At 45.8% G+C, this 24,459-nt stretch overlaps 2 protein-coding genes across 2 annotated transcripts; one reads left to right on the top strand and one right to left on the bottom strand.

Annotated features, from left to right (window-relative positions):
- Window positions 1-759: 759 nt before the first annotated feature.
- Window positions 760-2,570, bottom strand: SERF2 (small EDRK-rich factor 2). Its single transcript, XM_045540396.1, has 3 exons — window positions 2,384-2,570; window positions 1,717-1,825; window positions 760-1,094 (listed from the first exon to the last, which is right to left on the bottom strand). The coding sequence occupies exons 1-3, from the start codon at window positions 2,526-2,528 to the stop codon at window positions 1,031-1,033; spliced, it is 318 nt and encodes a 105-aa protein (XP_045396352.1). The 5' UTR covers window positions 2,529-2,570; the 3' UTR covers window positions 760-1,030.
- A 17,759-nt stretch (window positions 2,571-20,329) lies between these two features.
- Window positions 20,330-24,034, top strand: ELL3 (elongation factor for RNA polymerase II 3). Its single transcript, XM_045540318.1, has 11 exons — window positions 20,330-20,630; window positions 20,851-20,886; window positions 21,228-21,340; window positions 21,457-21,658; window positions 21,749-21,828; window positions 21,972-22,047; window positions 22,515-22,698; window positions 22,781-22,823; window positions 22,939-23,110; window positions 23,326-23,370; window positions 23,452-24,034. The coding sequence occupies exons 1-11, from the start codon at window positions 20,499-20,501 to the stop codon at window positions 23,560-23,562; spliced, it is 1,194 nt and encodes a 397-aa protein (XP_045396274.1). The 5' UTR covers window positions 20,330-20,498; the 3' UTR covers window positions 23,563-24,034.
- Window positions 24,035-24,459: the final 425 nt, after the last annotated feature.

Genomic DNA, 24,459 nt, shown 5'->3' with positions numbered 1-24,459 from the left:
ACTGGAGCTACCGTCCAGCTCAAGAGCCTAACTCACAAATCAGCAGCTCAGGAACCACTGCCAATCCCAGCAGACAGTGTGACACCAGTCCTTTCCTGGCTCTTGAGCTGGAGGTGGGGGCAGGGAAAGACCAACAGGGACTGAAGACTTGGCTGTGCCCTTGGAGATAAAAAGAAAATAAGCAGTTCAGCCCTGGGCACAGGCGTGTAAGAAGCCCAGAACCACAGAACAAACCAGGGCATAGGAAGAAAGGAGCACAGAGGCCACCACAGGTTTTAATCTTGATCCTGAGGTCAAAGGAAGTGGGAAGACAAAAACTACCCTCATTCCATGAGGAATGACAGAAGAGAATGTGAACACTTGAGAGCAGCTGACCACAGGAAGTTGGTAAGCAGGATTTTTTTGCCAACTTTCAAGCAGACGAACAAACTGAGGAAGAATAAGAAGAGAGGCACAAACTTAGGTCTTGGAGCCTTCCCTCTTAGGTCCTCGACTCCATCCGTGGGATGGTGTTCAAGGTCTGGGTGGGGAACAAAAATCACAGAAAAGTCTCTATGGTTCTCAGAGGATTCCTCTACCACATATCTGGAGTACTTGTTTGGTTGTCATTGTATAATAAAGGCTTATTCTGTGATGATTAACTTACTAAGTCTACATATCCACAATCTCTTAGGAGTCTGAAGAGCTCTCCCCTTTTGGTGGGAAAGGGCAGTCATTCCTCCATCCCCATCCCCCCAAATCCCCAGTCAGACCAGGCGCTCAAGGAATTACAAAGCTACTTTTAATACTTTGGGGTGAGCCCCACAGGAATAAAAAACACTGGGAAGGGGTAACCCCCTCACCCCCAGGAGTGGCCCAGGGGGAGAGAGGCTACCTGAGGGGAAGGAAGCACAAAAGGGACCCGCTGCAGACTCAGGGCAAAGGGAATGCCATCGGTGCTGGGACCTGTGAGCACTACAGGAGGAAACGCGAGCGTGGTGGGACTGGCTCCAGGCACACAGGCAAGAGGGTTGGACACGAAGCCACAAAGCTACTTGGGTTCCTCCTTCTTCTCGTTTGCCTTTTTCTGCTTCTGCTGCATGATCTCCGAGTCCCTGGGGGTAGAGATGATGGGGCACTGGGAGGTACCAGAGGGCAAAAAGGACAAGATGCAGGGGGATGAAGGGCACAAAGGATAAGATGGAAATGGATGGGACAAAGTTCAGCATGTGGCTGCTGTTTTCCCACCCTAGGAGAACAAGAGGAAGAGAGCTGAGGCTCAAAAGGCAATCAGTCTCCATCTGGCTGTTGCCCAAGGGGTCAGAAGTCTGGCCACACAGGCCCAAGGCTCTCTATTCTGTGCCGAGTAGTACCACACCCAGCAACACTAGTGAGAAGGTTGGGAGAAGGGAGGAGAACCGAACAGCAAGGAGGGCCAAAAGTACTGGGCTGTCATAACCACAACTGAATTTGAAATATGAAGCTCCCTGCCCTTGCCCTTAAGGTCAGACCCAGGGGCACTCAGAAATCAGACTGAGGGCAGGCACCCATCCCAGTCCCTTCCTGTACTGCTGTAAGCTAACAATCTGGAGGGTGTGGAGGAAATAAAACCCTAGAGGTAGCAATGCACTCTGCCCCTCACACTCATCCAGATTCAAGCCCTGAGGTAGCTCTCTTTCCTACTACAACCCTTGGTCTAACCCAGGTCTCCCCATCCCTTCCCCTCCCTGGGGCTACCTCTGCTTGCGTGCGGCAGCAGAAAGCCCGTCATCTCGGCGTTTTCCCTTAACCGAGTCGCTCTGCTTTTTCATATTCTTCTGGCGGGCGAGCTCACGCTGGTTACCGCCTAAGAAAAGAAGGTAAAAGGTGAGACCTGGGGGCCGCTCTGGCCACACACCAGCGACCCTTCTTCTCCCCAACCCCGGACACCAGCTGGGAACCAGGCTGCTTGGGGGGGTGGGGAAGTGAAGCTGCCACGGGCCAGGTCAAATTGCAGGTGGAGGGAAAATGGTCCCGAAGAGCCAGCTGGAGGCATGTTTTGAGTTTTGGGGCGGCATGGGGGCCCAGACAGGTGGTGGGAAGTGTGTGGACGGTTTGGGTCTCTGTAGGGGATGGGCTGGATTGTGAAGGAGGGGCTCTGGGCCTATCACAGGGGCGTAGGGCTTCCCACACCGCGGAAGGTCGGGGAGGGCCTATGCCTTACGGGGAAGGGATGGGGGGGCTCGTGAAGTGGCAGTAGGCAAAGGGCTTGATTTCCGGGCTGAGAGTGTAAGGGTGGCCACAGAGCGCTCCCAGAGAAAGGCCTCGCTCGGGAAGCTAAGGGGACGTCAAGACCGGCGATTCACAAGTGGGGCACAGGATAAAGGGAAAGAAAAGGACAAGAGGAAGGGGGCTAGGTGCTCACGGGTCATGGCGACGGCAGCGGCTCCGGCCTGCCTCCGTTGCGTTCCCTCGTTCTGTCCGACGTTGCAGGCCCCGCCCCCTTCTCTCAACGCAGCGGAGTCGTCCCTTTCCTCCCCGCCCCTTCGCGCCCGGGCGCCGACCCCCATTGGGCAGAAGGAAGCACGTGCCGCCGCAGGCCCTGCTAGAGCCCGGGCGGAGGTTCGCAGGCGGAGCGCGCAGCGTGGGGCGGGGCCTCCCGAGCGAGGCGTTGGGCCAGGCCGGGAGAAACTAGGACGGATCACGTGGGCTGGGTGGGGGTGGAGGGGTGCGGCTGGCGATGTGGCATTCCCGCGGGCCTGGGCACGTGATCGGGCAGAGTGACCTCATGCGGGGACAGTTTGGGGTGCTGACAAACTCTCCCTGAAGGCACGCTGAGGAATGGAGGGCGGGGGTTCGGTCAGTTCTGTGTTATCAGGACTCTTCGATTAAACTTGGCCCTGTTACTTAGGACGTCCCCCAGCTGTTTATTTGGACGCGAGGTGTTCGCAGCTCACGTAAAATGTACAAACGCAGCTTCAGAAACGCCTGTCAACCTTGTTGTTCCCTTCCAAGCCCCTCCAATATAGAAAATCGCAGCCACATCCGGTATGTTCTAAAAACCTGGTCCTGCTCATTTCCCCACGGAAACTTTGAATGTGAAGATGCAGTAGCTTGGAAGTGTTGAAGGACTCCAAAAATCACAGACTATGGAGTTGGATCAGGAGCTGAGATTAGGGAATGCACATACTATGTCCATTTTTCCCTTTGGACATATCCCCATTGTAGTATCCCCACCAGGCATGCCTAGTTTGTAAGAGACAGTTGAATATAACCAGAAGCTGAAACTAAACTCATTCTCATTCCCAGTCCCGTTAATCTGTCTACAAGACTCCCCACCAGACCTGAGGAATTCACTGGATAAAGGAGAAATGCTTAGAAAACATAACGGGAAAAGATTGGTTGTAAATTTTAACTTGTGATTCTATCCAGCTAGTGCTCATAGCAGAACTGAACCAGCTGGAACTTGAAACTGGCTACTCCCTGAACTCAGAGCTGATTGAAAGCAATAAACCTCAGTCAGGACCGTCCCCACGATTTCTTCCATGCCCATGAATCACTTGAACTACTGTCTATTAGTTAATATTTTGTACCAGTCTTAAATAAAGGATACAACTCAAACTTCATATTCCTATAGTAAATTTAAAATCAATATCACTTGCCCACAGAAAGTAGCTGTGAAATAAAGCTGGGAGGTAGCTCATGCCTGTGTAATCCCAACACTTGGGGAGGCCAAGGCAGGAGTTGTGCTAAAGTGGAGTTCAAGACCAGCCTGGGCAATATAGAAGAGCCCCCCCTCTACAAAAAAAAAAATTTTTTTTTTACTTAGCTGAGTGTAGTGGCTTGCACCTGTAGTCCCAGCTACTCAGGAGGCTGAGGCAAGAGGATCACCTGAGCCCAGGAATCAGAGGTTACAGGGAGCTATGATTAGGCTACTGCACTCTAGCGTGGGAGACAGAGCTAAAAAGATGATTGATTAATTAATTAATCAAATACAAGGAAATTAAAAAGATTTTTAAATTATACCAAAATAATGTTATTGTTCAAAGGTTCTGAGCCTGGGAACTGACCTCTCTTAAAAAGAGAAATTAACAAACGTTAGAGAGGTAATAAGGCATAAGTCTTCCAAACTGAAGCTTTCTCTTGACATAATGAGAGGGTTGAAAAGCATTTTTTTTCATTTTCAATGTTATTTAATGCTGTATTTCTATACTAACTAAAAATCACTTTTTTTTTTTTTTTTTGGAGACAGGGACTTGCACTGTAGCCTGGGCTAGAGTGCAGTGGCACCATCATAGCTCACAGCAACCTCAAACTCCTGGGCTGCAGCAATCCTCCTGTATCAGCCTCCCAAGTAGCTGGGACTAGAGGTGTGTGTTATCATGTCCAGCTCATTTTTCTATTTTTTGTAAAGACAGGGTTGCTGTTGCTCAGGCTGGTCTCAAACTCCTGCCTTGGCCTTCCAAAGTACTAGGATTACAGACATGAGCCTCTGCACCTGGCCTAAAATTATTTTTCATATCACCAGTGGCACATATCCCACCCTTTAGTACATACGAAATGTAATAGATCAGCATTGCTGACACACATAACAATGTGCAAATCCTGACTCTGCTACTTATCGAATTTGATTTTGGACACTTAATTTCTCCATGCTTCAGTTATTTATATGGAAAATGGAAATAATATCTATTTTATATGTGTATATATTATATAATAATATCACAGTGTTGTGGAAAGGATTAAAAAAGATAACTTGATAAAAAGGGCTTGACCCATAATAGGCATTCAGTTAATGTCTCCTCTATCACCATTCTTCAAGTCCTAAAACTTCCTTTTCCTTTTCCACATCCCTCTACCCCTTTGTGATAGCCAGTCTTCAAGATAGCTCCTGATGATCCCTCCCTCCTGGTAGTCACTCTGTTGTATAGTCCTCTCCCACACTGAATCAGGGTTTGTCTGTGTGACCAATAGAATATGGCAGAAGTGATGGTATGTCACTTCTAATGCTAAATCATAAAAGACATCATGGCTTCTGCTTTGCCTTCTCTGTCTTGGATCACTGGCTCTTGGGACAGCCAGCTGCCATGTCATGAGGAGAGAGAGGCCCACGTGATGAAGATCTGAAGTCTCTTGCCAACAGCCAAGGGGGAACTATAGCCTCTTGCTGATAGCCACGTGAGTTATCTTGGAAGTGGATCCTCCAGCCCCAGTCAAGTCCTTAGATGACTGTAACCTCATGAAAGACCCTGTACCAGAATGACCCAATAAGCCTCTTCTGAATTCCTGACCCACAAAAATTGTGAGATAAATATTTGTTGTTTTAAGCTGCTAAGTTTTGTTTTGTTATATAACAATAGATAAATAATGCAACTTTCCACCTACAGCCTAATCTACTCCTTTATAGACCTCTGAGGAAGATTCAGACTTAAAGTGAAAAGACCAGTCCTTTCTGGCTCTATCCTTTCCGTCTCCCCATTGTGGTATGAGAGTGGGGCGTTAAGATGAAAACTCGGAGGTGTCTTTCTTTTCTCCATTCTGCCCAAGCAGTGGCATCACCACACCTATGCTCAATTCAGGGTCCCGATTCTCAGTGACCTAAAGGACTATGGGAAGGAAGAAGGAAAGACTGAACTGTTTGAAATCTCTGAACTATAGGAGGCTAAGCTGAAGGAATTAGGAGAGACCCTGGAAAACTGTAGGATACAGGCCTTGAAGGCAGGGAGCTTAAAGCTTAGAAGGAGGTTGGTCTCAGTGTGGGATGGACTGAGGTGACAGGAAAGAGCCATTAGGGAGAGTAGCATGTACCCCAGACAGAGGTGAGAAAGAAAAACACCTCCACCAGCCAGGTGCAGTGGCTCATGCCGGTAATCCTAGTACTCTGAGAGGCTGAGGCGGGAGGATCCCTTGAGTCCAGGAGTTTGAGGTTGCTGTGAGCTAGACTGCTGACAGAGCAAGACTCTGTCTCAAAAAAAAAAAAAAGAAAAGAAAAGACCTTCATTTAAGCTCAGCACAGGCCGAGCAGTGGCTCACGCCTGTAATCCTAGCACTCTGGGAGGCCATGGCAGGAGGATTGCTCAAGGTCAGGAGTTTGAGACCAGCCTGAACAGAGCAAGACCCTGTCTCTACTAAAAATAGAAAGAAATTAGCCAAACAACTAAAAACATATAGAAAAAAAAATTAGCCAGGCATGGTGGCACATGCCTGTAGTCCCAGCTACTTGGGAGGCTGAGGCAGAAGGATTGCTTAAGCCCAGGAGTTTGAGGTTGCTGTGAGCTAGGCTGACACCACGGCACTCTAGCCTGGGCAACAGAGTGAGACTCTGTCTCCAAAAAAAAAAAAAGAAAGAAAGAAAGAAAGTAAGCTCAGCACAAGCCTGGGCAACATAGCAAGATGCTTTCTCCTAAAAAATAAAAAGAAAAATAGCCAGTGCAAAAAATAATAATAAAAAAAATAGCCAGTGCAGTGGCACTCCCTGCTACTTGGAAGGCTGAGACGGGAGGATCACTTGAGGCCAGTTTGAGACCAGCCTGGGTGATACATAGTGAGACCCTGTCTTGCATAAAGAAATAAATAAGCAAGCAAGCGCATAGTTGAGAGTTCAGGAATAAATTAGAGATAATGAGGGACCCAAGGCTCCGAAGCAGAGAAACAGGTGAGGCAGAGGATTTAGGGACCCCAGGTATAAAGTGAGAAGATGAGGAAACTGGACTTGAATGGTGCGAACATCATCTGTAGACCGACAGGTATCACCAGCAACAGTCTGACCACAATTTATAAGAATTTGGGCTATCTTCCCAACCCCAGGTTCCCAGTGGTGCCAAGCCATATGGGCAGGTACACTTGCATGTAGAAAGCACACAGAACTAGCCCAGTGGGGAAAACTGAGCCAACTAGAGAGGTGAGTGAAACAGTGTGGGATGAGGAAACAAGTTCTCTTTGGTACCCGCTACTTCTTTATCAACTCCAACAGTTCAGATGGATGAAATAGTAGAATAGTCCTTTAACCAGTCTCCTCTTATCAACCCACCCAAGAGTCTATTTCCAATTCTGTCAGAACCCAGCCTGTTTGCCACATTTCCAGCCTAATTTTTCCAGGAGTTGCCATTAGAGATTCACTCATTCTTTCAATAAATATTCATTGTGCACCAACTATGTGGCAGCTACAATCCTGTACCACATACACATGTTGTGGTCAATGATGGACTGCATATACAATGGTGGTCCCATAAGATTTAATGGATCTGCCCTATACAGGTGTACCATTTTTTATCTTTCATACCATATTTTTGCTGTACCTTTTCTGTCTGGATATGTTTAGATACACAAATACTTACCATTGTGTTATAATTGCCTGCAGTATTCAGTACAATAACATGCTGTACAATAGGCCATAGCATAAAGCCTAGGTGTGTAGTAGGCTATACCATCTAGGTTTGTGTAAGTGTACTCTATGATATTCATAGAATGACAAAATTACCTAACAGTGTATTTCACACAATGTATCGCCATCATTAAGCAACACATGATTGCACTGTATTAGGCACTGGGTGTACAGTGATGAACAAAACACGTATCTTTGTACTTGTGGAGCATATAGTATAAAGAGGAAAAAGCTGTCTCAGACATTTTCTCTCCCTCTCCTCCCTCTCTAATATACATATATGCAAATTGATTGTGATAATTGCTTTAAGGGAAAAGAACAGGTCCAATGCAAGGATGATAGTCAAATATTTCACAGCATAAGCACTGATCCATGAAAACAGATGTCATTGTGATTTGAATGATGACTCTCTGTGAACAATTCTACCTGTTCTGGTATGAAGTAACTGAATAGTACTGCTGGTTCTATGAAGGGAGTATACCTGCAGACTCTGTAGATTTTGTTTTGATTAGGTAGGTGAAGGAAGTAATATTTGAGCTGAGGCAAAAAGATGAAGAATTAACCAGGCCAAGGAGGGAGGGGCAGGGAGAACATTTTAGGAGGGAATGTTTGAAGGCCCTCAGGCTCTGTTCCCTCAGGTCATCCCATCAACAGCCACAAGGTTAATGGGTAGGTATAGGCAAGTAACTAATGCCTCACGAGCAGGGTAGTGTGAAACTAGATCAGAGCGGTGGGTAGGGCAATGACAAGATCCAAGTTACTACTGCTAATACAATAACCCGCTAACATTAGGTAAGTTGCTTATTAGGTACATTCAGCGTACGTTTCTTATTTGAGCCTTACAATGACCTTTTGAGGTGTCATTATCCCCCTCCTATCAATTTAGAAGCCTTGGCACAGGCAGGGTTAGCAATTCTCCCAAGGAAACTCAAACAATAAGGGGTGGAGCTGGGAGTCTAACCAGGCCTCTGCTCTTCATAAATAGGAAGTTTTGAAAAGATCACTTTGTCGGTAGAGGATGGATTAGAGCAGATGAATGGAGATGGGGAGATCAGACAGGCAGCTATCACAGGCACTGGGGATGCTAGGCCTCATTTGGTAACAGATAACTGAAATTCAGTTCAGACTGATTTGGACAAAAACAGGAATTTGTTGGCTTATGCAACTAAACGAGGGGACTGACGGGGATGTGGCTGACTGTAGGGAAAGCTGAAATCAGTGAGCATGGAGTGTCTCCATGTCTCTTATCTTCCCTTTATTTTCTCAGATCCAGATTCCTTGACGTGACAGGAAATGGTCGCCAGTGGTACCTGCTCTCGCATCTCACAGCTTGTCCACGAGAGAGGGGCTGAATCTTTTCCCTTACTTTCAGTTTTTAAAAATCCCAGGACAGGGTTCTGATGGATCAGGTGCCTGCCCTTGTGGTGGGGAGGAAGGTATGGGGCAGCACATAATGAGAACAGAATCATGTGATTAGTATGGGAGAGGAACAGGTTTATCAAAGAAAGAAGTGCATCCCAAAACAAGGAAGATGCTAGACAGATAAAGCAAAAGATGTCCATTACATCAAAGAAAACAAGATAGCCACTTGAACTGAGATGGTGGCAGCAGAAATGGCAAAAGTGTGCAGCTTCAAAATATGTTTTGGAGATTCAGTGAGAGATTGGATGAGGGGATCATAGAGAGGAAAATCTTACTTATTCTTGGGTTCATTAATTTCTTCATTAAATATTAAGTGTATACCCATTATGTCCCAGACATTATTCTGGTCACTGTGTGTGCAGTGGTACACAAAACAGACACGGTCTCTGACCTCATGAAATTAACACTTTAGTGGAAGAGACTGACAATACATAAGTAAGTAAACAAACCAATCAATATATAATTACAACTTGTGCTAAGTGTTAAGAGAAACAAAATGTAAGGATTAATAATGGGAGAGAACCACTTCTGGGGTAACATTTAAACTGAGACCTAGAGCCAATTATAGGAAAAGCAGAAGAGGGTTCTAGCAGTGCAGTTGAATCCCTAACATCCCTAACATTCATCCTCCTTTATCATAGAAGAGCTGTACAGTTTTAAGACATTCTCCCCCTCCTTCTATACTCTAAGGGTGGTCTTATATAGCTAATTCAATCAAAGTAAACTAATCCTTTTTAGTATCAACTGGTTTAGGGACCCAGACCTAAGCCAATTCTTTCCTGGTATTCACCTGGTGAGTTATTGGCTCAGGAGTGAGCATGTGATCTAAATTGGCCTGATCAGATGAAAGGGAAGGACTTTTGTTCCATTGCTAAGGGAACAACAATGCTGTCTCCCACTGACATGAACAGGAAGCATATAGCCCCTATTGCTCACGGCACTCTAGTCTTTGACCTAGAAGGGAGCTAGCCTTAAGTTGAAGCAAAATGAGTGGCAGAAGGAATCTTGGTCCTTGGCGATGCTCTTGGACCACTGGATTCATCAACTTCTTTTTTTTTTTTTTGGAGACATAGTCTCGCTCTGTCCGTGGAGCTAGAGTGCCACGGTGTCAGTCTAGCTCACAGCAACCTCAAACTCCTGGGCTCAAGCGATCCTCCTGCCTCAGCCTCCCAAGTAGCTGGGACTTAGTAAAGACAGGGGTCTCATTCTTGCTCAGGCTGGTCTCAAACTCCAGACCTCAAGCTATCCTTCCACCTCAGCCTCTCAGAGTGCTAAGATCCAGGCATGAGCCACAGTATAGGGCCTGGATTCATTAACTTTTACATTTATTCTACTCTGAGCTTCCTTCTATGGGGACCACCATATTTTTTGTTTAAGATGTCTTGAATAAGGTTTTCTGTTACTTCAGCCAAATACATTTTAATCAAACACAGACAAGAGGAACAGCATGTACCAAGGCCCTGCGGTAGGAAAAAGTTGGATAATTAGATGAATTTAGGGCTCATGAAATGAAATGGTCCAGTCATATTATCTTAAAGTGAAACCAACCCTCTCCCTTCATACCAAGCTTCCAACCAACTTTTTATTGTCTTACTTGTAGAGATGAGTGTAGGGCCAAGGATCACCAAGTATTGGAGAAAACACTTAACATAAAAATAGACCCAAACAAAACAGAAACAGAAAAGAAGGTCTCAGAGGATACAGAAACAATTAATTTCAGGAACAGAAGAAAATCGGGGGAAGGTTTAATTAGTAGCCTTAGAGATGAGGAGATGAAGAGGATATTAAACAATAACAGGAGGGTTGTAAAAAAGAAATGTTCAGAAAATGAGTTCTTGGATATTAAAAATATAGTAGGTGAAATAACAAATCAATGGAAGGGTTGGAAGACAAAATTGAAGAAATACTCCAGAAAATAAACAAAAAGGAAATGATAAATAATAGGAAAGGAAAATAAGAAAATTAGAGAATCAATTAAGAAGGGCTAACATTTGAATTATATGAGTTTCAGAATGAGAAGAAAGTAAGACAAAAATGGAGGAAGCCCACTGAGTGCCCAGCACAAGGAATGAGAAAAGATCTACATCACCACACAGCCAAACTGGAGTCAGAGAAGACCCTAAAGCCTTCCAAGATACAAAATAGATGCAAACATAGCCAGGCGTGGTGACATGTGCCTGTAGTCCCAGCTACTCTATAGGCTGAGACAGGAGGATCACTTGAACCCAGGAGCACAAGAGTACAATGGGCTCTGATCAAGCCTGTGAGTAGCCAATGCACTCCAGCCTGCACACCATAGAGAGACCATGTTTTTAAAAAATATTTTTTAGTAGCTAAATCAAATAAAATCTCAGTGACTCCCTGTTTAAAAAAAAAAATCACATACAAAGAATGAAGAATCAGAATCACTTCAGACTTGTCAGCAGCAACACTGGAAGCCAGAAGACAATGTCAGCAAATACCTGAAGAAAAATAATTAACCTAGACTTTTTCATCCAGCTAAGCTACCACCAGTTAAGTATGAGCAAAGAATAAAAATATGGCCGGGCACGGTGGCTCATGCCTGTAATCCTAGCACTCTGGAAGGCCAGGCTGGGGGGGGATTGCTCCAGGTCAGGAGTTCCAGACCAGCCTGAGCAAGAGTGAGACTCCATCTCTACTAAAAATAGAAAAAAATTAGCCGGGCATGGTGGCTTGTGCCTGTAGTCCCAGCTACTCAGGAGGCTGAGGCAGGAGGATCACTTCAGTCTAGGAGTTTGAGGTTGCTGTGAGCTAGGCTGACGCCACCGCACTCACTCTAGCCCGGGGAACAAAGCGATACTCTGTCTCAAAAAAAAAAAAAAAAAAAGTCTCAAGGGACTTAACCAGTAGCTTTCTGAAAAGGGAGCATGGAAGGTAAGTCCTTTGAGACTTTATACCAAAATGAGAGAGTAGACCGGGCACAGTGGCTCACGCCTGTAATCCTAGGACTCTGGAACACCGAGGTGGGAGGATTGCTTGAGCTCAGGAGTTCGAGACCAGTCTGAACAAGAGAGAGACCCCTGTCTCTACAAAAAATAGAAAAAATTAGCCAGGCGTGGTGGCTTGTGACTATAGTCCCAGCTACTCAGGAGGCTGAGGCAGGAGAATCGCTTGAGCGCAGGAGTCTGACATTGCTGTGAGCTAGGCTAATGCTATGGCACTCTAGCATGGGTGACAGTGAGACTCTGTCTCAAAAAATAAATAAATAAATAAAATAAAAGACATAATTATTAATTCTGAGGGGGGATATACAAGAAGTAAATGTAAACATAATACAGTAAGTGTCACAGCTTGTAAATAATATTTACATACTGATAACAATGTAAACACTCAATTTTTTTTTTTTGAGTTAGAGTCTCACTTTGTTGCCCGGGCTAGAGTGAGTGCCGTGGCATCAGCCTTGCTCACAGCAACCTCAAACTCCTGGGCTCAAGCGATCCTACTGCCTCAGCCTCCCGAGTAGCTGGGACTACAGGCATGCGCCACCATGCCTGGCTCATTTGTTCTATATATATTTTTAGCTGTCCATATAATTTCTTTCTATTTTTAGTAGAGACAGGGTCTCGCTCTTGCTCAGGCTGGTCTCGAACTCCTGAGATCAAACCATCCGCCCACCTCGGCCTCCCAGAGTGCTAGGATTACAGGCGTGAGCCACCTCGCCCAGCCTAAACACTCAATATTGATCTAACAAAAATTACTACATTAGGAAGATGAAGAGAGAGAAAGTACATGCAAATTTATGGGATGCCTGAGAGAGTTAAGTTCTCATTTTTAAAATAGAAGTCAGTAGCTAATCTCTGAAACTGAAAAATCCAGAAATGGCATGATATTTAGAAAAAGCAATAAATAGCTGGGCGCGATGGCACGCACCTGTAGTCCCAGCTACTTGGGAGGCTGAGTCAGGAGGATCACTTGAGCCCAGGAGTCCAAGGCTGCAGCGAGCTATGATTGCACCACTGTACTCCAGCCTGGGTGATAGAGCGAGACCCTGTCTCAAAAAAAAAAAAAAAAAAAAAAGAGAGAGAGAGAGAGAGAAGAAAACAAGAAAAAGCAAGAAGAAACAGCAACAGCTAAAAAAGTTGTAATCTTCTTTAAGCAGTGAGAAGTGGAGTGGGATAAATAAGGGTTGCTATTTTTCTTTTCTTTTCTTTTTTTTTTTTTTTTTTTTGAGACAGAGTGGCATCAGCCTAGCTCACAGCAACCTCAAACCCCTGGGCTTAAGTGATCCTACTGCTTCAGCCTCCCGAGTAGCTGGGACTACAGGCATGCGCCACCATGCCCGGCTAATTTTTTCTATATATATTTTTAGATGGCCAGATAATTTCTTTCTATTTTTTTAGTAGAGACAGGGTCTCGCTCAGGCTGGTCTCGAACTCCTGACCTCGAGCGATCCACCCGCCTCGGCCTCCCAGAGTGCTAGGATTACAGGCGTGAGCCACCGCGCCCAGCCAAGGGTTGCTATTTTTCATTATAAGTCTTGTATAGAATTTATATCATGTACATGTATAACTTCCATAAAAACAAATAAATAACACATTAAAAACCCAGCCATGGTAATGAATGAAATAGCATAGGAGGAGAGAATAGAGAAAGGGTTTAGGTACTAATCTCTTAGAAACTTTTCATGTATGTGTCACTAGCTGTTAGAAGCATCCACCTATACTTCATCCCCCACTCCCAATGATCCATAAGTCTGGACTGAGAGAAGAAAGTCTGGACTGATAAAAAGAAAGAGAAGAGCCTCCAGGAGCAGATCCAGAGTCAAGGATGCCCCAGATAGGGGAAGAATCCAGAAAGAATATGGCTAGGATTATCCCCACAAAGCAGGTGACTTTGCATTGGAAGCCAGTTCTAAGTTCTAGAAGACTCAGGGTTGGCTGAAGTCTCCATTCTTGAAGAGGTACCAAATATGAACCAGGAAATGCCCAAGGAGAGGAGCTAAGGCACTTTCCCCCTTCATCTTGGGCTGTGTGATAACATCTCATTGCTGACCACTGGTGCTTCTGAATATCTCCCTCCCTCAACCAGGCACCTCCACCCTACCCTACCTACCTCCGTGCACATATCATGAGCACAGCTGGGGTCTCAGAGCAGCACTTCCTCCCAGATATCTCTGCTTCTCTCTTGGTTCAGATGAACTGCATTTAAATTATTCAGACATTCATAAGTTCTATCTCCTTTCCTCTCCTTTGGGAGACACCAGGAAGATAGGGCAAGTTTCCCTGACAGTCTCCAACCCTTCCCATTCTCACTCTCTTCTCTGCTTCTCACCCTTTTCAGCCCACTGCCTGCTTATCAAGACCTTCAGCTGCTGCATGATCCTTCCAACCATTTTGTCTATAACAGCCTTTATCTGTCCATATTATTCTCCCTCAGCCCTTTGGGCAGAAGTTCAGAGGCAAGGAGCTAGTACAAAGCAAGGTCTAGGCTATCCCCTGCTACCCCGTTGAAAAATATGCATTACCCTACTCCTGCTAGACCTCAAGACAGGGCTTCAGGTTCTTGTGCTGGGGCCATCTATTAAAGTGTACTCTCTATACCACAGCCCCAAGTCCCTGGGGGAATATGGAGCTCCTAGTAAAGTGAGCACTGTCAGTGCAGAGTGACACCTGCAGTGGCCACAGGGCCATAGGCCCAACAGACACTGGTGAGGAAAGAAACATTGCCAGGTCCAATGGACAGGAACCCCAGGAGGAAGGGAAAAGGGTAGGAAGACCAAAAGTATAACTCTAAGGGAACAGGGCCACATGCGCATCTGGATGATGTCTTCTTCCTCCTCCCCTGTATGCTATAATGCAGAACCTGCCCTGCTGTGGCTGAGTACCAGCTGCTGATGCAGCATGACCTCATGAATGTGGAAAGGGAGCCAAATGGCCTGAGTTCCAATCCTGGCCAGACCATGCACTGGGTTCTTATGGGCCATGGACTGCTTTGGAAGTCTAGCGGCGAAGCCTATGGACCCCTTCTCAGAATAGTGTTTTAAATACATTTAAAAAATACATGATATTTGTATACCCATGTTCATAGCATTACTCACAATAGCCAAAAGGTGGAAGCAACTCAAGTATCCATTGACAAATGAATGGATAGACAAAATGTGGCATATACATACTATGGAATATTATTCAGCTTTAAAAAGGAAGGATGTTCTGACACATTGTATAACATAGATGAACCTTGAGGACATTATGCTAAATGAAATAAGCCAGTCACAGAAGGCAAATACTGTATGAATCCACTATTCAGTAGCCCCCCTTATTTGCAGTTTCACTTTCCACGGTTTCAGTTACCCATGTTTAACAGCAGTCCAAAAATATTAAATGGAAAATTCCAGAAATAAACAATTCCTAAGTTTTATATTGCGAGCTGTTCTGAGTATCATGACAAAATCTTGTGTTCTCTCACTCCACCCTGCCCAGGATGGGAATCCTCCCCTTTTCCAGCGCATCCACACTTTCTGCTGTCTATGCTACCCACCTGTTTGTCACTTAGTAGCCATATAGTTTATCAGATTGTCTGCAGAATCACAGTGCTTGTGTTCAAGTAAACCTTATCTTACTTAATAATGGCCCCAAAACTCAAGAGTAGTGATGCTGGCAATTTGGATTTGCCAAAAAGAAGCTTAAATTGCTTCCTTTAAGTGAAAAGATGGAAGTTCTCAACTTAAAGAAAGAAAAAAAATCATCTGCGGAGGTTGCTAAGATCTACAATAAGAACGAATCTCCTATCTGTGAAATTGTGAAAAAAGAAAAAGAAATTCATGTTAGTTTTGCTGTCTCACCTCAAACTGCAAGAGTTATAGCCCCAATGTATGATAAGTGTTTGGTTAACATGGAAAAGGCATTAAATTTGTGGGTGGATGACATGAACAGAAACGTGTTCTGACTGACAGCAACTGGGTTCAGAACTTCCTGTAGTTTCAGCATCCACTGGGGAGCTGGGAACATATCCACCTTGGATAAGAGTGGACTACTGTATGAGGTAACTAGACTGGTCAAATTCATAAAAACAGAAAACAGAAGGATGGTTGCCAGGAGCTGGAAGGAGGAGGAAATGGAGACTTGTTTAATGGGTACAGAATTTCAGTTTTGCAAGATGAAAAGAGTTCTGGAGATTAGTTGCACAACAACATGAATGTACTTAACACTACTGAACTATACACTTAAAAATGCTTAAGACAGTAAGTTTTGTTTTTTTTTTTAATTTTTATTTCTTTAGAGACAAGGTCCTGCTCTGTCACCCAGGCTAGAGTGCAGTGCCAGGATCTTAGCACACTACAGCCTCGAATTCCTGGGCTCAAGTAATCCTTCCACCTCAGCCTTCAGAGTCACTGGGATTACAGGCTCGAGCCACCATGCTCAGCGAGATGCTAAATTTCTATTAGAGGTTAATGAAAATAAAGATGTATTTTTCCCCCTTGCAAGTTTATAGACTCCCTGAATTCTGTGATCTGCAGGCCCAGGTTTAGAACCTCTGCTTTGTGACAGAGGGTAAGCTATTTAGCTTCTCTAAGCCTCAGTTTTCTCATCAGTCCTTAGTGTTTGACACATTCCTAACTTACTCTCTTCACACGTTCAGGCAATTATTTCACACCATTTTCACACCTTAACCCCCATTACTTTTTCCACATCCTCTCTCTCAGTTGCTTCCTACTTTACTGAGAAGATGGAAGCAATTAGCAAAGAATTTCCACAGATTCCCGCCACATCTACTTACCTCTGCACCTGCATAAACTTTCTCTGCCTGTGGACTGCTACAATAGATGAACTGTCCATGCTCCTATCTAAAGATAATTCTGAGTGGATCCATCCTCTCTAATCTACTCAAGGACACCACTCCAGTTATCCTCCCCTCTCTCCCACATCATCAAAGTGTTGGGGATGTTCTCAAAATTATTTCCATCTACATACAAACACACTGTTTCTCCCATCTTAAAACCTTTTCTTGATGCTATTCCCCCCACCAATTAACTCTTATTTCTTTGCCCCCATATTTGGCAAAACTCAGGTTTCTTATATGCTTGGTGTATTCCTTTTTACCATGCTCTTTACACCGATTCCAATCAGCCTTTGATCCCCACAGTTTCACCAAAACTGTTCTTATTAAGGTCACCTGTGAACCCCCATTGCTAAATTCAGTGGTCAATTCTTTTTTTTTTTAACAAGAGATTTATTGAGATATAATTCACATACCATACAATTCACTCATTTGAAATGTAGAGTACAATTTAATGATTTTTAGTATATTCATAGATAGGTACAAGTATCACTACTGTCAATTTTAAAACACTTTCATCACAGTGGTCAATTCTTAATCTTCCTATTACTTGACTTATAGGTAGCATTTGACACAGTTGATGACACTGTTCTCCTTGAAACATTTTCTTTACTTGGCTTTCAGGGCATCACACTCTCTTGGTTTTCCTCCTTCCTCACTGGTCATTTTCTCTCAGTTGGCTGCTTTTCTTCCCCCTTGACCTGTTTCTAGAGATTGGAGTGCCCCCTGCAGGAGTGGGGATCCTGTAGCCTTCTGATTGCAAGATTGTTCTTTTTTAAGCACCAAAGGAGGCAAGAAAAGCTTCATCTTTCTCTGCCGAACCACTTTTAATAAAAAGGATTTGTTCTGTAAAATTTGGATTCCCATCAAAAGGCCACACTTAAGGACCTAGAAGACCACATGTGGCCTTAAAACTGCAGGTTCTCCACCCCTGCTGGGGCTCCTCTCTTCTTCCTTGGTGATCTCATCCAGTCTCATAGCTTTTAATACCATCCACATGTTTGATACTACCAAGTTTACAGCTCTAACCCAGATGGCTTTCACCAACTCCAAACCTGTATTTACAACTGCCTACTCCACACCTCCATGAGGATTCTAATGGACAACCCAACTTGTTCAGAATTAACCCTGCTACACTCCAAGTCTTCCTTATCTCAGTTGATGGCAATTATATCTCTCTAGTTGTTCTGGCCAAAAATCTTGGAGTCATCCTTGATGTCATCTCTCTCACACACATCACATTCAATCCATCAGGAAATCCTGTTGGCTCTACCAATATATATCCAGAACCCTCTATACCTCTCCTACCTGGTATAAGAGGCTACCATCTTCAGCTTGGGTAGCCGAAATAGCCTCTAAACAGGTCATACTGCTTTTATCTTGTCCCACTATACTCTATTCTCAACATAGTAACCAGAGTGACTCTTTTAAAATAGAAGTGACTTCGTGTTACTCCTACTCCTCTGCTCAAAACCCTTCAGTGACTTCCCATTTCAGTCAAAGTAAAAGCTAAGGTCCTTACAGTGACTGATAAGGCCCTCCATGATCTGGTCTGTCCCAGCTCTTTCTGTTCCTGCCTTTATCTCTCAGTCTTCTCCCCTTCACTCACCTTGCTCCAGTTACACTAGCCTCATCTTTTCTCCAAACACCCCAGGCACACTCTGACTGTCCTCTCTGCCTGGAAAGCATTTCCTCCAACCATACAGCTTAGCCAATCTCCTTGCCTCCTTTAGGGAATTGCTCAAACTTCATCTTCTTCAGATGGCCTTATCTGACCACCTTATTTAGTATACCGTCACCCTCTCCTCCTCTACTCCCAAATCCTCTTACCTTGCTCATTTTTTCTTTTCTTTTCTTTTCTTTTTTTCTTTTTCTTTTTTTTTTTTGAGACACAGTCTCACTCTGTTGCCTGGGCTAGAATGCTGTGGCATCAGCCTAGCTCACAGCAACCTCAAACTCCTGGGCTCAAGCAATCCTCCTGCCTCAGCCTCCCGAGTAGCTGGGACTACAGGCATGCGCCACCATGCCCAGCTAATTTTTTCCATATATTTTTAGTTGTTCAGCTAATTTCTGTTTTTTTAGTAGAGACGGGATCTCGCTCTTGTTCAGGCTGGTCTCGAACTCCTGAACTCAAACGATCTGCCCGCCTCGGCCTCCCAAGTTCTAGGATTACAGGCATGAGCCACCGTGCCGGGCTTCATTTTTTTTTTTTTTTTATCTGTAGCACTTATCACCTTCTAATATATACTATGATATTTCTTATGTTTATTTCTCCTGTTTGTTTATAGTATCTCCTTCCTTTCTAGAATGTAAGCTCTCCCAAAGCAAGAATCTGCTCACTGATTATTCCCAGTGTCTAGTACAGTGCCTAGTTCAGAGTAAGTACTCAACAAATATTTGTTTAATGAAGGAATGAGAAATGTAATAATAATACCCACTCCAAAAAGCTATTGTAGGGATTACATAAGAGGCAAAGGTCCTGACACACAATGGACACCCAACAAATGTTAGATCTGTAGCTCCCTTCTCCCTTTTCCAAATATCTTCCCCAGTTGCCTGTTCTTACAGTATTTCACACACCCCCTCCCCTGAAATTTTCACCATTCTAGTCTCTCCTTTGAATTTAAATCTAGGAAAATCCTACAAAAGGCCACACATGTTATCTTACTAATAAAAGAAAAGGAAGCCCGGGAGACCAGCTTTACCCATTAACACAACTGTTCATCAAATTAGCAAACTGTCATCCAGAGAAACAAAAAGCCCTGATGGACAGGTAAATGTTTTTGTCATTGGAGTTGGAGGTTTATTTCACTGGTTTTTAAAATCAACTTTGCTGAAGTATAGTTTACATACAATACACATTTTATGTGCACTGTTTGATGAGTTTTGACAAATGTATGGGTAATTTTATTGGCATTAAGGTTACTTGGGATTATGCAGGTCCAGGGATTAACAGAGGGATCCTGGTTAGGAAAGAGGGCATCCGGGCTCTTGGGAAACATAATCAAATAGGAACAAGTGTAGACAACAAGGGCTGGGCTGATGTTGATCTTGAGGTCTCACTGCACAGGATCTGGACCTCCGGAGTGCCTGGCAACTTCAGGGCACCTTCTGGCCTTCCTGAGGGAGGAAGCCAGCTCCCTTTCTTGCCACCGTCACGTGTGTTTAGGCCAGTAGGTGAGAACTGGGGCTGAGTTTCGGCTCTCCTCCGCCCTGCAACTCTCTTACCATCACCCATGCCTCCCATCCCCCCCAACCATGGGGGGCGCTCTGGCCTGCGACCACCAAGCCTCACCGCCTCCACCAGAACCACAGGGCCGGATAGCTTCTCCAGCCACAGTTAGGAACTGGCTTCAGGTCCGCTGCCACTCCGCGGCTGGGGAAAAACAAAAGGGCTGAGTTGGGTCCCCCTTCGGGGCTGCCAACCTCCGGTTCCTCGGGTCTCTGGGGCTCACGGCCTCGGAGGCGCGAACTTCTGAGCCCGCCTACCAACCAGGTCCTCTCTCCCGCTCCTCTGCGGCTGAAACCCTCAAGGGGTTGCAGGTTCAACTTTCACTGAAAGACGGCAACTCTGAATTCGAGGTAGCTGGGGAAACTGAGACAGGGCTGGGCATTCTGGATGGGAGCTCAGATGCTGGCCGCAGACTCTTTTCTCCTCAGCACTGGAATAGCCCTTCCGAAAGCCCGATGCGATTCGGGCCAATCCAAGAAGAAACTGCCGAAGTCCCCGCGGATGGCCCTGCAGGGCGAAGCGCCGCCCACGCGGCTGGGAAACCTCAGGGGTGGCGCGGGCTGGGGGTGGGGCGAGGGGCGGGTTCCTGGCGGAGGGCGGGTAGCCCCGGGCTCCCCGGTGTGCCAGCCGAGCCCTACACAGCGGAGGTGGCGGTGGTGGCCCTCGCCTGTGGCTCGCGTTCTGCGTGCGCTCGAACTTACCGCCATGGAGGGAGTCCGGGAACCTCTGAGCGGGAAGCTCCGACTCTGCTTCTCTCCTGCTGCCGGGACCAGCGTCTTACTGCTCAGACTCAACGACGCGGCGCTGCGGGCTCTGCAAGAGTGTCCCCGGCAACAGGTGCGGCCGGCCCCCTTCCTACCTAGGCCCGTAACTCGGGACGATGGGCCTCAGCCGGCAACCCCGGAGAAGGGACCTGGGGAGAGGGGGGCATCCGCAGGCTCCGGCTTCCCCACCTCTCCAGGTGAAGCCCGCGAGGCAGGTGCCCTCGGGGCCCTACCCCGGATACTGGGGACTCCGCTTCACCTGCGCTCAGTTCGCGTCTGTGCTCTTCCCGCAGGTACAGCCAGTGATCGCTTTCCAAGGCCACCGAGGGGTAAGTGCAGGCCCAGGCTGTGCGAGCGAGGTGAGGGTGAGGAAGCACAAACGTGGGTCCAGGAAGGTGTGGTAAGGGCGGGAGGCTGCCAGTGGTCCCAGTCTGAGGAAGTTCCGAGAACTGAACCCCAAGTCGGGCAGGAGGGCTGCTGGGGTTGTGTGGTCCCAGGAGACTGCGGTTGAGGGGACTGTGCCGTTTCGGCCTCCTGGGGAACTCAGGCCCAGCTGCACCTGGTGTGCTAACGAGCCCCATGGGATCCATCTTCCGTCTTAGGGAGGCGGCGTTGGCAGGAGGGGGAGGGGCTGACTTCACGGGGCTCACCGCCCCCCTTCCACCTCCAGTATCTGAGGCTCCCAGGCCCTGGCTCGTCCTGCCTCTTCTCCTTCATAGTGTCTCAGTGTGGCCAGGAAGGCGCTGGTGGTAGCTTGGATCTTGTGTGCCAACGTTTAGGCAGGTAAGATGGAACAGGTAGCAGGTATGAAAGGGTTTGTGGAAAGTGGGGGAGGGGAATGCGGAGAGGTGCTTAAAAATTCTTCACCCTCCTGTTTTTTTCCCACCACTCCTTTCCAGATCTGGGCCTAACCGCCTGCACTGCCTGGGCCCACTCAGGGAGCGCCTCACTGTTTGGGCAGCCATGGATTCCATCCCAGCCCGATCTTCAGCTCAGGGACACAACCTTACTGAAGATGCCAGACATCCTGAGAGTTGGCAGAACACAAGAGACTATTCTGAAGGAGATGCAATATCACAGTCACAGATGTCAGTAGAAGAGGTGAGGCCAGAAACTGCAGGGAGTTTTGATAAGGTGGGGTAAAGCCTTAAGCCCAGGGAGGCAAGTGCTTCCTGCCACTTTCCCCACCAGGTGTCAGATCCACTGGCAATCAACCAAGGACAGTCACTCCCAGGATCCTCAAGGGAGTACATGGCACAGTGGGAAGTGAGGTACTTGGAACAGGGTGGGACTAACGTGGGAAGCCTGGGTATTGTCTTCCTCTCTAATCTCCACCCTTAAATACTATAATAGATGATCTAGCCCCACCTCCTACCCTGGTCTTCATCTCTGCCATTCCCTTAAAATATCCTAGGAACCAGGCCCATCTTCCAAATAGAGAGCCTGATCAGGCACTGTCTTCCTCTACCAGCCGGAAATGTCTAGACAAGGTAAGTTGTAATGGCAAGGGCTTTTTAGAGAGCAGTTTAGTAAAGCTAAAATTTAAAAACTGGGAGCACCTAGCCCGGAGTGAGACATAGTGAGACCCCTATCTCTACAAAAAAATTTAAAAATTAGCCAGGCATGCATGCCTGTAGTCCTAGCTACTTGGGAGGCTGAGGCAGGAGGATCCCTTGAGCCCAGGAGTTTGGAGTTACAGTGAGCTACGATCACATCACTGCACTCCAGCCTGGGTGACAATGTGAGATTTTGTCTCAAAAAAATAAAATTAAATAAAAATTGGGAAGCTTGTTTCAATTAGCAATAATTGTACCTTGGATAAGAAACCTCATTGGCTATGATACTGCCACTTTGCAAAGCTAGGGAGCTTGTTATATGGGAGGAATTTTTAAGAGAAGGACAGAATAGGAAGCTCCTGGCTGACTGTTTATGTCACATGAATATTTTCCTCAAACAGAAACGTCCAGCTCCTGTAGCCACTATAGAACTAGAGGAAAAGAGGTTCAGAGCTCTGCCTCTAGCTCCAAGTCCCCTACAAGGGCTACCCAATCAGGATTTACAAGAGGGAGAAGATTGGGAGGAAGAAGATAAGGATAAAGACATGGATCCTGGCCTGGAGCACAGTACCTCAGTTCAAGCAGGTGAGTTAATGGAGAGGAGGGTTAAAATGCCAATGAAAAAAATACCTATCATCACTTTTGTGTTTTCTTGCTTCCTTCCCAGACTCTGAATATCCAAGCCCAGAAGAGGTACCAGATTACCTCCTGTGAGTTCCCTGCCATTTCCAATTTCATCAAGCCTTATGTGTATATAAACTTCCTAGAAGCTGGGAGCTTTTGGTGGCAATGAAATTAAAGGTGACAACTCTCTTCTCCTGGCAGGCAATACAGGGCCATCCACAGTGCAGAACAACAACATGCTTATGAGCAGGACTTTGAGACAGATTATGCTGAATACCGGATCCTGCATGCCCGTGTTGGGGCTGCAAGCCAAAGGTTCATAGAGCTGGGAGCAGAGATCAAGAGAGTTCAGCGAGGAACTCCAGAACATAAGGTAAGGACTGGACCCAGGCTGGCTTTCCAGCTCTACTGGCCATTAACCCCCTGCTAACTACTCATAAGCCTGTGTTTGTTCAGTGACTAAGCAAAGTGACAAGCAAACTTGTTTTGAGAGAAAAATTAGTCTGTATCATTTGGTAGAATGAGAAGGGATGTTACTTCCCTCTCATTTTTTAATGTTGAACTCAGTGCTAGTATTTTCTGTTTCAGGTGCTGGAAGATAAGATAGTCCAGGAATATAAAAAGTTCAGGAAGGTAAGACAAGGTTTGGGAATGGAAGCATAAAGGTAGAAATGAAGATTTTTACTTTTTGACGTGGATGCTTTTTCTCTGCAGCGGTACCCAGGTTACAGGGAAGAAAAACGTCGCTGTGAGTACCTGCATCAGAAATTGTCCCACATTAAAGGTCTCATCCTGGAATTTGAGGAAAAGAACAGGGGCAGCTGAAGCTGTCAAGAGGGCTCTTGACCCTCTGCTCAGTGATATAGGAACAAAGTAGCTATAAACTAGAGTGCAATATCTGCTTTCCCTATGCTGACCAGTAGAGTCCATGGTGGCAAGTAGAGAGCTGCTCTAGGTTCTTGAGGCTTGGTTTTCATTGTTGCCATATTTTAATTTTTAGGGTATAGGCAGTGTGCCAGGACTCCACAGCTGTACCTAGCAGTCTAGGAACAGTAGCAGAGGCTTAGCTTCTTTACTTTTAGTTCAGCCAAGTAATTTTCAAATAGTAAGAACTGACATCATTTCTAGGACAAGATAACTTCAGGACATTAGACAAACTAAAAAGTTAATGTAGCCTGGTTGGCTCCCTAAGGAAACAATGAAAACTTGGTAACAGAGCTAAAGGAACTTATAGCACACCTGGATATAATGGGAAAGGGCTTGGGTGTTAACCATGTACTAAAATAATTCTTTTATAAACATGGCTAAAAAATTAAAACTGACTGCTTCTGTGTCCTTTGTATCGTTGTATGTTTTCCTTAAATCCTCCAAGGCAGTAATTCTCACCCTGGATATACACAGGAACTACTTAAGGGGCTCTCTATAAAAGTAGATCCTCAGTCCTCAGCCCAGGTGTTCTTAGAATATCCAAGATTATGGTTTAGACTTTATTTTTTTTTTTTTGTTCCAGACAGGGTTTTACTCTGTTGCCTGGGCTAGAGTGCAGTGGCATCATCATAGATCACTGTAACCTCAAACTCCTGGGCTCAAGCAATCCTCCTGCCTTGCCTTCCCAAAGTGCTAGGATTATAGGCATAAGCCACTGTCTGGCCAAAACCTTCACTTTTTAAAAGCCCTATGCATGGCCCTGATGTGTATCTTGCTATATGGCTCTATCAATTC

This window comes from Lemur catta, chromosome 1 (genome assembly GCF_020740605.2).
Source record: "Lemur catta isolate mLemCat1 chromosome 1, mLemCat1.pri, whole genome shotgun sequence".
Taxonomy (NCBI): Eukaryota; Metazoa; Chordata; class Mammalia; order Primates; family Lemuridae; genus Lemur; species Lemur catta.
Note: the sequence above shows the minus strand (reverse complement) of the source record. Positions and strands in the feature narration are given on the sequence as shown.

What these genes read in the sequence shown, in the direction of transcription:
- SERF2 (XM_045540396.1), bottom strand. Translation starts at nt 2,528, where the DNA reads ATGGGGGTCGGCGCCCGGGCGCGAAGGGGCGGGGAGGAAAGGGACGAC. An exon ending in CGCTGCCGTCGCCATGACCC is followed by an intron (nt 1,826 to 2,383) that starts GTGAGCACCTAG and finishes TTCTTTTCTTAG; the next exon opens with GCGGTAACCAGCGTGAGCTC. An exon ending in GCTGCCGCACGCAAGCAGAG is followed by an intron (nt 1,095 to 1,716) that starts GTAGCCCCAGGG and finishes CTCTACCCCCAG; the next exon opens with GGACTCGGAGATCATGCAGC.
- ELL3 (XM_045540318.1), top strand. Translation starts at nt 20,499, where the DNA reads ATGGAGGGAGTCCGGGAACCTCTGAGCGGGAAGCTCCGACTCTGCTTC. An exon ending in CACAGATGTCAGTAGAAGAG is followed by an intron (nt 21,659 to 21,748) that starts GTGAGGCCAGAA and finishes TTTCCCCACCAG; the next exon opens with GTGTCAGATCCACTGGCAAT. An exon ending in CAGTACCTCAGTTCAAGCAG is followed by an intron (nt 22,699 to 22,780) that starts GTGAGTTAATGG and finishes CTTCCTTCCCAG; the next exon opens with ACTCTGAATATCCAAGCCCA.